The sequence below is a fragment of the Aphidius gifuensis genome, linkage group LG1 (assembly GCF_014905175.1).
Source record: "Aphidius gifuensis isolate YNYX2018 linkage group LG1, ASM1490517v1, whole genome shotgun sequence".
Taxonomy (NCBI): domain Eukaryota; kingdom Metazoa; phylum Arthropoda; class Insecta; order Hymenoptera; family Braconidae; genus Aphidius; species Aphidius gifuensis.
This window is the reverse complement of record NC_057788.1, coordinates 12,663,040-12,678,783: the sequence shown is the minus strand read 5'-3', so window position 1 is coordinate 12,678,783 and position 15,744 is coordinate 12,663,040. Positions and strand designations below refer to the sequence as shown.

At 27.8% G+C, this 15,744-nt stretch overlaps 1 protein-coding gene across 1 annotated transcript; it reads right to left on the bottom strand.

Annotated features, from left to right (window-relative positions):
* Positions 1–5,222: 5,222 nt before the first annotated feature.
* LOC122852982 (zinc finger BED domain-containing protein 6-like) lies at positions 5,223–6,128 on the bottom strand. Its single transcript, XM_044153188.1, has 3 exons — positions 5,920–6,128; positions 5,747–5,868; positions 5,223–5,560 (listed from the first exon to the last, which is right to left on the bottom strand). The coding sequence occupies exons 1-3, from the start codon at positions 6,126–6,128 to the stop codon at positions 5,223–5,225; spliced, it is 669 nt and encodes a 222-aa protein (XP_044009123.1).
* Between the last annotated feature and the right edge of the window lie 9,616 nt (positions 6,129–15,744).

Below are 15,744 nucleotides of genomic sequence, written 5' to 3'. Positions count from 1 at the left end.
TCTCAACATTGCTGATGCGTGTTCTTTGTCGTTTTGATTTCTATTATCATTTATGTTACAAGGGCAGTGGGAATAATGTGTGAATTTCCAAAGCGTTAGAGGGGTAGTGCGCTTTTTGGAAATTCACACATTATTACCACTGTCCCTAGTAATATAAAATATGGTTCGTTATATGTGCCCAATCAGAGAGCCCGCTCACAACTCATTTGGAGGGGAAACACTCGCCAAGGCTCGTGCTTGCCCCTCCAAATTCGTTGAGAGCACACTCTCTGAGTGGGCACTTGTAACGAAATATACTATTTCATTATTTATTTTTATTGATGATTTCTGTTGATAATTTAATTTTCAAACATTATTACTTGTTGGTGATGTTATTTCCGAGATTAATTCCAAACTCATTCTTCCATTTTTTTCGGTCTCTTAAAAGTTTTTAGATCAATTGTTTTCGTTGTATATCATTTGATATATCATTAAGTGAACTTACCGATAAATCTTTTCTTAACCAAGATTGAAGGTCTTCGACACTTGATATTCTGTCACTCATTGACAGCAACCATCTTTCATTGTCATCAAAATTAACATGTGATAGATCAATTATACCATCGAGAAATTCGTTGATAATGTCTTGGGCATTATTGTTTTAAATATTATTCACTTTATCTGACATTTTATTATTATTAGTATTTATTACTCAAACTTACGAAACAGTTGTGCATCAACCATCACAAACAGATGAACAAGTCAAAAATAGTATTTAAAAATATGTTTGCTTTTTTGCTCTGTAGACAGATGCTTCTGGCAGCTGATTCAGATATTTAAAAATATTTCCTTTTACATATAATCTAAAAAAAAAAACTCATTAAACTCAATGAAAAGAAAAATGAACAGTAACAACATGTGACTTGGAAACATAGCTAAAAGTATCATTATTAAATTCGCGCCATCGATGTGATACAGTAGAGCCTTGATTATCCGAACCAATCCGGACCGAATATCTATTAATTATTTTTCTGTGGGATTCTAAACGAAAATAGACATGAACGTATACATAATATTTCTGTGGAGAACATATGTAATGACATTTCATCATTTAATAATGTTATACATAATACTTTATTATAATATTTGAAAAAAAAACTTTTTATATGGAACTTTTAAAAAAGAAAAAACAAGACACGTAAAAAAAAATTTATTCTTCTCTCAGAAAAAATTTTTTTTTGGCTCACGAATAGCGGCAAACTAATCTATATATTATTACGTGACAAGTTAAAAAATTAAAATTCAACTATGAAATAACAAAAAAATGATGAAACAGTTGCTGAAGCTACTGTGCCTGCCCTGCGGGGGGAATTTTTATTTCTTTATTTGAATTCGTGATTACAAATTTATTTTATTTTCTATTGTTACAATGATTACTGTTGCAACTAAAAATTATTCATCATTTTGTTTGTTCCTTCCATATTTTCTTTAGTAAGTTTAGTATCTTTACTTGGTTTATTAAATTTTTTTTATTCAAATTTTATTTTACTTCATAATCACAGTCGTCTGCTAATGTTATTGTTTTTTTTTTTAAAAACCGTCCTGTCATTGCATATATAAATTCTACTTCATTTATTGCTATTATCACTGCGGTGATATCTATATAATCACATTATCAGCATTGAAAATTTTTTTTTTTTTTGCTAAAATAATTTTACCTGCACATGAATTATTTGGTAGATGATTTCTTGTATTTTTTCAATTCGAAATTAATCTTTATTATATTTCTCATCGTCTTAGAATTTTATATTAGCCTCTGTTTATTATCTTTTGTTTATCTTTGTTTATTAACTTTTATTCCTATCATATATATTTTGCTCTACTTGAATATTTATTAATTTATCATATGTTAATAATTTTCCTTTTCGTTTTATACATTTTATTGATAACGGTACCTCAATCAATCCATGATCTTCATTAGCAGCTTCTCCGAAAAAAAAAAATACATCTTATTTTGTCACTCTCATCAAATATATCCATCGTAAATTTTTTACCAGTTCCGCGTGCGTTTTTTCATTCCTTTATTTCACTTTTATTTATAACTCGTGCTCGAATTGTATCACTGTATTGATATTTTTACGTAAATTATATTCATTTCGAATTTTTGACTTACCATATTGTGTTTAATTTTAAATCTGTTATTTCTTTAATTTTCTTATTCATCGATGTATTTTTTGTTGTGTTTTTATCACTCAGTTTTATTTTTTTTTCTTCATTTTTGGATTGTTCCCTTCTTGTTTTCTTTTACCCATTTTGATTTTATTGGCTTATGATTTCAAAAATTTCGTTGTATCTGTTCTGAAATTGGTTAAAAATGATAGAGGTTTTTTTTTTCTTTTCTATCGATGATATGATGTTGTTGCATTAATTTTGTTTTTATTTTTATGTCATTAATTTTTAGTTATTATATGTTGTTTTTAATTTGACTGAAATGGATTCTGATTATTCTCCACATTATTATATCTTAGGTTACATATAGTGTATTATTTTCTTCTGTTTTTTTTTAAACTTGTCATTTCATTTTTATTTTTTTTTTGTAATTTATTTGATAATTTCTCTTAGATTTCCATTCGCTTATTGAGAGGGGGTAACATAATTGAAATCATATTTTTTTTTATATATTTAGTGGTTTTTTTCTTTCATATTTTTCTATATTTATCATATTTTTCGTTATATTAAGTGATTTTTTCATGATATTTTGCTATATTTTCCTTTATTTTTACTGATGTTTCCCCGATATTTTCCTATTTTATCGTGTTTAGATTAATTAAGAGACTTTCGAAGGATTTACTATGGTTGGAGGGGGGGGGGGCGAACTTAATTGATATGTTCTTATATTTATCGTCATTTTTTTTATATTTACTGATCTTTCTTTGATATTGACATATGTTTTTTCTACATTTTCCTTTATATTTACTGATATTTTACCATATATATCGTATTTTTCTTTATATTCAGTGATTTTTCTTTCATATTTACTAATAATTTCTATATTTATCGTATTTTTCTTTATATCCAGTGAGTTTTCCTTGATAATTACTGATATTTCCCTGATATTTTATGATAGTTATCGGAATTTTCTTTATATTCAGCGATTTTTTCTTTATATTTAGTAATTTTTCCTTTAATACATTTCCTGTAATAATCCCAACAACATATGGCACGTGCACCATCGATGCGAAATTGAATACTGTACTGATATAAAGGTTCTTTCACACCATTTTACTATTCTTGCTCAATTTTATTTTATAATGTTATCGAATTGCTCTCGACTTGGGAGCCATATTGCTTTGATTTAATTTTGGTTATTAATGTTTGCCGGAGTGCCCTGAGTTTTAAAGGAAATATCAAGAAAAACCCTGAAATTGAATTTGAAGTTTTAAAAAAAAGTATACATCTAAAAAATCTGTTTTTTTTTTTATTAAAAAGCTTGATATTCATTCAATAGGATGATCAGAGGACGAAATATTTTTAGCTAATCAATCATATTTTAAAATAAATTCCCAAGGAATAGGAGGGTTAGGGTTTGCTCTATGCCGATAATATATAGGCACGGTAGTTAATCTCGTTTCCCCCACTTTTTTTTTTCTCATATTTGACGTGAGGCACTACCATGCCTCTTGATCCATTGTTCCCAAAATTACTTAATCTGTTATTCCTCCACAACAATTATCTGCAACGATAATTAATTATAAAATTAGACAATAAAAAATTATAAATAAAATAAACCACCACATTTTTAACGACCGGACATTACTTTTTTAAAAATGAACTAAGGGATTTTTTCTTAGTCTCAATAGACTCTCCGTCACAAAATCTACAACCAGAGCCATACTCGAAATTTTTTTAACAATTAGTTTTTTCATAATTTGCGATTGTTTATATAATATATCGAACTGAATTCATAAAATAAAAAGAACCGAAAGAAATCATTCAATGAGTTTCTTTGGCTTAACAACTTGTAACAAATTTTCTAACAAATTTTTGGATTATAATATGAGAATTTATTAGGGGTGTGCGAATATTCGAAAATTCGAATAATTCGTATCGAATACGAATCGAATTATTCGAATTTTCGAATAGTCGAATAGTGACGAATAATTCGACTATTCGCCTATTCGTTCTTATTCGAAGTGACGAATTATTCGACACTATTCGACTATTCGACCTTGTTCAAATAGTCAAATAGTGACGAATAATTCGACTATTCGGCTATTTTTTAAAATGTTTCTATAAATTAAAAATAATAACATTAGTTATTAATGTAAATACAAATAAGGTCTATATATATAATGATTGTTAATTATTCAAATTATTCCCGCAATTTTTTAATTTTATATATTTATTATTGCGCATGCGCATGTTAGAATTTTAAGCCGCCATATTAACTTTAAATTTTTCTCAATTTTTCTCAGTATGTCAACGATTGTTGTCCAACAAACACCTTCATTGTAAATTACACCAAAATACCAAAACAAAATTAATAATAAATTGTTTTTCAAATTAACTATTTTACAATAAACATAATGAGTCAAGACGCTATACACTCGGGTGACGATAGGGATGATAATATTGATGAAACAAAAAAAAAAGTGTAGTTTGGAATTATTTTAATTATTCTATTGAAAATAATAAACGTCAAGGAACATGCAAAACGTGTTCAATTGAATTACAAATGGGAAAATCAAGTAAGTAATGTCAGATAAAAATAAATGATACAATAAATAAAGTATATGAATATAAATATTTATATGTATGCAGTGTATGCAGTGTTTTTTGAAATTTGTAAAACGTGTCATCGCGCCAATATATATTTATATATATACATATATATTTACATATGTACATATATATATATATATTTATATCAAAAAAGGGGCTTTTCGAGATATCATGAAATTTGATGGTGGCGCCCCCAAAAATCGAAGAAAAAAAAAAAAAAAAAAATACGGGTTTTTTTTCAGGCCAAAATCTACAACATATCAAAAAATAAGCAAAATCGCAGAGGGTCAGGCCGCAAACCCCGTGACTTGGCTAAGAATGCCACATATATATATATTCATATTATATTATATTTATATTATATTATTTTATATAATATATATATAATATCTTTTATTTTAGAATATGAAATAAAATATAAATACTAATATTTAAATTTATTTACAAATACATGATCATTTTTAAACATTTTTTGCTAAAAATGTCAATTGCTCGACATTGTCTGGAAGCAACGAACAACGACGATCCTCAACTATTTCACCAGCCGATGAAAATACTCTCTCACTTTCAGTAGATGTACAGGGAATGCTAAGATATTGCCTGGCTATATTTGCCAAATGGGGATATCTTGGAGTATTTTTTCTCCACCAAGTGAGTGAACATTCATTTGGAGGAATTTTTATCTCACTCAGATATCCTGATAATTCGTTTTCAACAAATGATTTTTCAACTGCTGATAATGATCGCTGAATACCTTCAGACTGGGTTAAAATATCCCAAAACCCACTTGCAGCATTACCTGTAATTGTTATTTATTGATTCACTTATTGATATATTTATACAATAGTTTTTTTTCCTCTTGAATAAATATCTGAGCTTAAGCTTGAGATTTTATACACATTTTTCCACTCTGAGCTTGAACTCAGTTATTTATTTAAAAAAAAAACAAAAAAAAAAAAATTAATTTAAAATATCCACCAATTACCTTCGGTAGACTGTTGAGTTGATGATTGATTTGAGTGCTGACTCAATTGATGGTTACTTAGTCTACTGCCTTGACTACCTTGAATCGAAGCATTTCTTGACTCAAGGATTTCATCCAACAAGCTATTTTTTATATCATTGATTTGAAGAGATTCAAAAAAATAAGTCTTGTACCTTGGGTCAAGAAATGTTGATTTTTGGCACTTATCGTCATGAATCTCTGAAAATCTGGTATTAAGTGAGTCGATTAAATTGTTACTTAGCTCATAAAGCATTGAATCAGTGGAATATTGTTTTCTCTCTGTTTTAAGTTTCAATTTAATCGTCTCTATTAATGGAATGACCATAGAAAGAGTTGGATATTTTATTCCATATGCCATCATGGTTGCGTCATAAAATGGTTTTAAAATTAACACAATTTTTTTTAAAATGTCAAATTCATCTCGAGTGAATGCAGGATGAAAGTCCAAATCATATACAGCTTCTCTTACATACTTTTTGAGACGAACAAGACGACTGAGCATCATATACTCTGTATTCCAACGAGTATCCACCATTTGAATCACCATAAGTGGCTTTTCAACACCTGATGAGCGTTGTTTTTGAAGTAAAATGTTTCTTGCTCGCGAAGAATGTTTGAAGTGACCAACAATTTTTCTAGCCTAACAAAAAAAAAAATAAAATAAATATTTTTACGACAAACAATAGACATTATTGTTTTAATTTGCTGCTGTTTTTTAATTTAAATTAAATTAATATTTCTCAAATATTTACAAGCAGAAGTTTTGTAACTATTTTTTATTATTAATTAAAAAAAAAAATTTTTATCAATAAATATTGATAAAATATATGTAAATCAGTAAATGTTTAAATGTAAATATATTCTATATTTAATTTATGATCTGATAAAATATAAATAAAATTTAATTATAATTTTTTCATAATAAAATTTAATTATAATTTTTTCATAATAAAATTTAAATTTATTTTATGACTGATAAAAATCTTTTTTTCTATTTGAGAAATTGCAGTACACAAAACTCATCTATGTAAATATAAAATAAAATATCAAATAATTTTCTAGAAATATATTTTTTTTACAAATAAAAAAAAACATTTTTTTAAATTTCAAGTAGAAAAAATATGTACGAAATATATATGTAAAAATAAATATAAATTTTTCTTACTTTTTTGAGAATATCATTCAAATCATGAGTGTCGTTTTTTCTTGCATCATTTACAGACAAGTTCAATGTGTGAGCAAAGCAGTATATATTTTTCCAACCAGATAGACGAATGGCAGAGCAAATATTCGGAGCATTATCTGTTACCGCATATACAGGTACATCTGCTGTTGCTAGACAATGCCATTCTTCCGTCATTTCATTTAATAATAAATTCAATTCAGTAGCAGTATGCTGTTTTTCTGTATATCGCATACCTAACAGAAAATTTCGTGGCTCAAAATTTACTGTTAAGTAATGCGCAGTCAGAGACAAATATGAATCGCCTGCTCGTGACGTCCATCCATCAGATGTATATGAAATACAATTGACACCATCATTAAAATCTTTTTCCATTGTTTCTGTGACGGAAACTTTACATTTTTCGTACAAATCTGGCATAATTTTTCTAGATATTGTTGTACGATCTGGTAATGTATAATCTGGTACCAGCTTTTCCATCAATTTACGAAAACCACGATTGTCAACAAAAGAAAAAGGGAGCATGTCTACAGCAATCATTGCTGTGACTAGATCGTCGATTTCTCCTTTTTCTTCTGCTGACATATTTGGACGTAGACGTTTTCTTGGAGGCTGATGAATTTGATTATTTTTTTCATTAAACTCAATCCATAAGCTTGAATGCTTATAACGTGAATGGTTCATTAATGATGATGTCGTGCCTGTAAAAACATTTCATACGGATTTAAAAAAAAACAATTTAACATAAATAACTATTGCAAAACAAGTATTTTAAGCCTTTCAATAGAGTGGGCACTCGATGGGAAGTATTTTCTTTCGGTTTTTGAAATTTTGATTTTTGAAAAAAAAAAAATTTTTTTCTCAATTTTATTTTTTTTATTTTTTTTTAGATGTAAATAATAAAAAAAAAAAGAAATTTACTCTTATGAAATTTCCAATTTTTTTTTAGTTTTCGAGAAAAACCACATAACAAATCGAGAGTGAAAAAACAAACTATATGGTTTTTCTCAAAAACTAAGAAGAAATTGGAAATTTCATAAGAGTAAATTGCCTTTTTTTTTTATTTTTACATCTAAAAAAAAATAAAAAAAATAAAATTGAGAAAAAAATTTTTTTTTTTTTCAAAAATCGAAATTTCAAAAATCGAAAAAAAATACTTCCCATTGAGTGCCCACTCTATTGAAAGGCTTAAAATACTTGTTTTGCGTCCTCGAATCTGTGATAAAAAATTCAGCAAAAAAAAAAAGGGGCTTTTTGAGATATCATGAAATTTGATGGTGGCGCCCCCAAAAATCGAAGAAAAAAAAAAAAAAAAAATACGGGTTTTTTTTCAGGCCAAAATCTACAACATATCAAAAAATAAGCAAAATCGCAGAGGGTCAGGCCGCAAACCCCGTGACTTGGCTAAGAATGCCACATATATATATATGTTATTTTTGTATATGTTTTATATATGTCTTCTGATTAGTTATAGCTATTAATAAATTATAAACTTGATATAAATAAAAGATAGAAATTGTTTTACTTCATAAGTTGTATTCACAACTGTAATTTATTTGTATTTTATTTGTATTTTTGTAATAATTTCTTATTTGGAACCATTTTTTAATACATTGAACACTTTAATTTAAAAATTTTTTTAAAGAAGCCGAATAGCACGAATAGTCGAATTATTCGTCACTATTCGACTATTCGTCTTTATTCGAATATCCGAAAAATATATCACTATTTGACTATTCGAATAACTCAAATAGTCGAATTATTCGTCACTATTCGACTATTTGAAATGTCGAATAATTCGATTCGATTTTCGAAATTTGTAAAACCATTAGTTACAATTAATTTATGTTAATTTATGTACTATTCCACTTATTGGTCTATATTCAATTATTTTATCATGTAAAATTGAGCAATATGCTGTCGTTTCTTGAGGAAAATTTTCTTTTGATTCGAATTCCAAGCGTACATCTACAGCACCAGTCTTCAAAAACTCATTTTTATACTACAATCAATAACAATTAATGGAGATTTTTTAATAAAATTATCTTTTGTTACTAAATCTATTTTTGAGCCATAGTAAGACTCTGCAAAATTAGCATACATATCGTATAATAAAGCAAATTGATTTTTTTCAATATCAAGATTCAAATTCTCCTATGGAAAAATATGAGAGTTAAGATAAAGTTCATCATTTGTTATTTTACAATGATCAAAATGTGTTACATCTTTTTGCCAATCATTTTTTCTATTTGATTGAAAACCAAGAATAACATAACGCGGCTTTTCCAGTTGAGTTGCTTTTTTCACTGTCCATATATGATGAGTTGTTTGTGGCAGCAATGGATATTCATATAAATCCCAACTTCGAAATCCAATAGAAATGACAGGATCTTTTTGTATATATTGCATAATATCAATTTTATTTTTGATTAATAACATTGCATACGGTACAAGCCATTCAATTTTTGTAAGTTTTAAATCAAATTCTGGCATTTCAGGAACTGTCTCATTATCTCGTACGTTCGCATTAAATTTGAACGTGATCGTATCATAATGAGTTCGTGTTTTGCATTGACAATTATTTTTTGATAATCTCGAGCAAAGCCAAAAATTATATTTAATAGAACGCATATGTATATCAAAATATCCATCATCATTTATTAATTTCATACCATTTTGATTTATCCACCCTGCATTTTCATAATTCATTCTCGAACTTAATGACAAATAATTTTTCATTGTAGATGTTATACCAACATTCTTTGATTTATCAATTAAAACTCCATTTAATTCATAACGCATTTCATCAAACAAAAAACACATAGCATTATTTACTAACGTTAAAGAAAAAATATTAGCAAGTGGATCTTCTGCATTTGCAGCAGCATGTTGTTGCGTTAATTTTCCACTCATACGTATATAGCTTTTTGATGGTAGAACAAACAAATCTTGATTCTGTATTGATATTCTTATTTCATCACTATTATCGAAACTGGTTGATCCAAATGACTGATGAGCATGTAGCTCATAGTTGGATATTTCATTGTTAAATTGAACTGGCGCGTTTATATCGAAAATATTTTCATCACTCGGTTTGACGTGTAAAACAATTAAGACAAGTTCATCCAATCAAGACATATTCATCCAATTAAAGTTCTAAAATTTTTTTTTACTTTTAGACCTAGACTCTGCAGGTTGTAGCGTGTAAAAATAGATACACCCATATTGTAAATAAAATATATGTATGTATGTATCGGTGTCTCCGTGACACTAGTATAATTTTGTATTTTCATCAATGTCTAATGTATGTTTGTAATGTGTGTCTGCGTGTCGTAGAGACGACGTAGAAAATATAAGAATGCACTTCTTGTCCGGCCACCAAACTAAACGGTGCGTCCGAAAAACATTGAGAATATTAATTAAAAATTGTATTTGTGATTTGGCTCTACCATATCACAACCAGTAAAATATATACATATTGTGTCTTGTTAAATTATTAATTTAAATAGTTTCATTATTAAAAAAAATTGTTTCATTTTTTTTTAATAGTTAAATATAAATTTCGTATCTCTCTTCAAAATTATTTTGTTTGAAATTAAATTAAATAGTAAATTCATAAAGTGAGAAAAAGTATACTCACAGGGCAATTTATATTCTGAGGTGTCAACTTCTTGACTGCTCGATTCAGACTGACTGGAGGTGTCCATGATGTGCTGCTTCTATACGATGACCCACGTTTTATTGCGCGTGAATTGAAGCAAATTCCCATTCCTATGATTTTACATGTAACGTAATGGTTGTATTGTTTCACCACGAAAATTCACTAATTTACCGTTTTGATCAACAATTTTTAGTTGTAAATGATCAATGGTTTCAACAGTAATTGGTAAATAGATTGGATTAGCTAGTACTTCAATTATTTTATAACCAGGTGGTACAGCAGGAAAAAAGTCATGTATTGTATGAACTTTTTGTTGATTCACGTAAGCTCCTGTTGTAATGTTGCACTCGATTTTTAATGTATTCACTGTTAAAATATTAATCGGGTAGTTTGATTCATATTTTGTATCAGCTCTCAATAGTCTAGGTGTAAATCCTAGTAAACGTGCTGGTGATTTTGGTTTTACAAAATCAATATCTATTTCACTTGTAATATATTAATGTAAAGTATTTTTATTATATGTAATTTTGATTCGATATTCTTCCAAGTAAGCAGCTAAATCATCTATTTCATAACTTCCAGTTAGTATTTCAATTTTATCATAACTGTCAAAATATGAAAATATACTATTTTCATGATCGATATTTGGCAATGAATTAAATGATAAAAATGAAATTAGTGCTAATGAATAATTTTTTTCACTTGATAATTGTATTGGTGGAAAGTAATCAGTTTCTAAAACTGAAGATTTACCGGTGAAAGTTAAAGTAAATGTATCGTTCATTCTCAAGTTCGATAAATAACTAATTGGAAATTTTCTTTTCCTCTGCTTTTATAGTTTTCCAGTGAGAAAAGCGAGACATAAATTTCCACAATTATACGTATTTCAATCTTGATAACGTTTATGATTATAATTGATGCTACCAACATTAAGATAACTGACAAGATCTTTTGGTGGTTGTAAGTTGCCAAAATTATCAAAGTATATTGCTGAATTTTTATTGAGTTTTTTATATGCTACCCAATGTGTTCCAGGATTTCTTTTATCATCTAAATTAATGATTCCACACTCTCGTTTCCAAGGTCCATCTTTTGGCATATCATTTCGCATAAAAACTCCAAGAAAATTAGCAATTTTTGATTGTTTAGCAAATTTTAATAAATCACCGTCAGTTAAAGCTCTTTCTGGTAGCATCAGTTGAAGTTTTTTGAAGACAGATAAAGTCCCATACCAAGCAGTTGAATTTAATATTGAAATATCAAAGTTATCAATCCATTCGAATTTACAAGTTGGAAGATATTCTCTCATTGCTGCTCCATACATATTATTTAAATCAAAGTACATTAAAAATGACTCTTCTTCCTCAGGATTATATTCACTGCCCATATATCGATTATTTGCTTTTCCATATCGATTTGAGACTTGTGATAAACCACCTCTTATAACTTGCTCAATAAACAACATCATTTCAGGATCTGTTAACAATTCTAGTTCAATCTCAGTATATCTCAACATTGAACTAAAACTAAGTCCAGGTAGTGTATAATAATGTGCTGGATCTAACTTATATGTATTTAGACAATCAGCTCTAAAGCTTTCAAAAACATCAGCTAAAAGGGCAACATCAGTTTGTAAATATAAATCAGAATATTCCCCAAGTGTTTTTATATTGAACTTTTGCCAAACATTCAGAGCATGTGCATATGCTTCATCTGAAATATTTTCTTCAATTAATTTTGAATAAAATTGATCATTTAATGGAAGTGTTGTATCATCAGATTTTTCCCATTTATCAAGATAATTATATGGAAATACTCCCTTCTTTGCAATTAAATCGAATTCATCATCATTTTTACATAGACTTTTCGTTATTGATTTTTTATTATCATCTAGATTATTTGATAATGAATCTATGGAACTAGCCATAAATCTATATGAGTCGATGAATCTGAATTTTATGCGGGTACCTTTGACAGATTTTGTGAATGAAATATACCTTTCTTTGTTGATTCCAAGTATATCAATTTTACCTCGGAACTGGTTTTTCAGTTTTTTGATGATGAAATGTGCATCATAGCCTGTGAGATTGTGAAATACTACAGGAATGATACATGATTCTTGATAATTTATATTGCATATTTGATGGGCGGCACCTCGGTATTCTGAAGTCCAATAAGAATGATCTCTTACTCTTACGTCATTTTTCGTGAAATTTTTATCACAAATATGACATTTTTTAGCATTTAAAAATTGTAATTCTTCATCTCGTGTGAGAGACATTGGTTTAATATCATCTATTATTTTATTGACTTGATGAGCAATTTGTTCAAGCTCTGTAATAAACCATTCAATTGAATTTTTACCTCTATGAAGATTGAACTTAGAAAGTGAGTCATCATAACTACACTTTAAATAATATGCTGCACTACTTGGAACATGTTTTTGATAAATTTGATTTTTTTCAAGTTCTTCACTCTGCACTTTTTCCAATAGACATTCTAAATCACCATAAATTATAAACGGTACCGTTAATTGATGTTTATAACTTTTAAATTGTAAAATATTATTTTTTGCAGTCGGTAATCTCATTGCACTTTTACATTTTTCACTACATAATTTTTCATGATTATCACAAGATTTTTGAGATTGAAAATGACATAAGCAACGATCACATATTATTTTCCTTCCATCATGTTTAGAAATCTGTGCACTCACTAATCTTGACAAGTTTTTGATCCATGCAAAATGATATTGTGACAAATTTTTTTGTGAATTGAAATCATCAACAACAACATCATCATCATCATCATCGTCTTCCACTTCTACTTCTCTCTCAACCATTAAAAGATGGATCGTTTCCTGATCTAATTCATTTTTTTTATATAATATGGTACAACCCTTTCTTTTCTATGTTTTTTATTTTTTTTCTCATCATCATTATCATCATCATCATTATCATCTATACCATAAATATTAATTTTTAACTTATTTTGTTTTTCGAAAACTTTGATCTTTTCCCATGTTATCGGGAAAGTTATTCCGTTGCAATTTAATTTATCAACATGTTTTGTATAATGACTCACACGCTCACTATGGTAAGACGCTTTGTATAAACATGCTAAAACTGACCATACGAAACAAAAATTATCAGAATTTTTGACGTTTACACCTGAGTGAGTTTTCAGTATCCATGATGGCATTTCAACGATGAATTATAATTTGCAGTGGTATGTAATCATTTATTTGGATTTCAAGATGGAGGATTTCATGCAGTTTCCAACCAGATCCATTTATTTCAGCTTCCTCGACATCTTCTATGAAATGTTTAAAATTGTCTTTGAAAAGTTGACTAAGATCTGATGATTGTACAACCTCAAAACTGCCTTCACTGAAATATTTTGTTTCAACTTATACACTATTATTCGAAGGTTTTTCGATTTCATAGTTTAAAGCTAATACAGTATTGACTTCGAGTGCATTTTTATCTTGTAAAATGAGAGCTAACTGACTAATTAACATTTTTTTAGCATCAGAAAGAAAGTCTTTTACATCTTTAGGTTTTAAATTAATTATAATACTGGTCTTCATCCTGTTTCTGAATATATTTCCTAAGTCTTGCCATTCGATGTATTTTTCAGTAGTATCATTTGATACATCAACTGATGAAGATGCACCTGCACCTCGTACTTGCAAACTTTGTAATCTGAATAAATAAGTCGTCAGTGTTCCCACTGTTGCCTGAGTGCATTTTTTATGAACACCTGACAGACTTGCACATGATCTGTTATAATTCGCAATATCTCTGCGTAATGAAAGAATTGTAGAGTTGATTTGATCGTGATCTGGGACCTGGTGTAAACGTTCAACTATTTTTCGATAATCGTCTCGACCTAGTCTGCATTTTGCGTTCAAATCCATTTTATTCGAATTTTTTTATTTTAATATTTGTTTGGTTAACCTAAAAATCAAAAAAATATTAATGTAGAATCATTGCAAGCGAAAATCTATGGATAATTGACTTAAAAATTTCAAAAAATATTCAAAAATTGACGAGATAATAATGGATTACCAAAAGGAAAAAAAAATTTTTTTGAGGTTATTTTTTATAAAAAAATATTAACCTTGTGCAAAAAATATTTATGTAGATTGATAGCTAGTGAAAATCTAAGAATAATTGTCTTAAAACTTTAAAAAAATTCTCAAAAATTGACGAGATAATGATGGATTACCAAAAAAAAAAAAATTTTTTTTGAGTTTATTTATTATAGAAAAATATTAACCTAGTGCAAAAAAAATTAATGTAGATTGATAGCTAGTAAAAATCTAAAGATAGTTTATTGAGAAATTTTATAAAATATCTAAGGTTTATGCTTATTGGTTATTAAATTGTTGTTAAGACTCACCTGATATTTTTTATATGACTATAATGCCTTGGCAGCAGATCACAATGAAATGTGTTGAAAGAATGAAAAAGATGGACTGATATTTATTCAGCTTTATCCCAACTTCTTGATGACCACTAGCGACATCATCACACTAGCACCACTATTTCATTTTATTGACTACTAGCGACTTCATCACATTTTTCATTAACTACTAGCAACACTTACAAAATGAATGAAACCAAAAAAAAAGTTTAGAAAATATATAGCTAAGACAAAATGATTCTAACCAATAAAAAAGCAATAAAAAATTTCATATGAAAAATATCAAAAAAAAAAAAAATATATTTCAAATCAAATAAATCAAAAAAAACAAATCAATATAAAAATAATAATTTCAAGAGATACAAAAAAAATTTAAGGACGAGGATTGATAAAAAACATCGAAAACAATAAATATTTTAAACATTTCAATCAATTTATTTTTAATAAAATATGAAATCTTTCATCCACATTGGACTTCCACAAATTCTACCTCTTCTCGAAACTTCACGTGGAATGTAGCGACAATTGTAGTAATCGACATTCTCCAACCGCCGATCCATCTCCTCCGGTTCGAGAATAACCGTATCAGCATCATCATCGTCATCATCCTCGAGTTCCATGTCAAGCTGTTGTCGCTCTAAATTAAAAAAAATTAAAAATTAATGAAAAATCTAAAAACATTAATTTATAAAAATTAAAAAATTT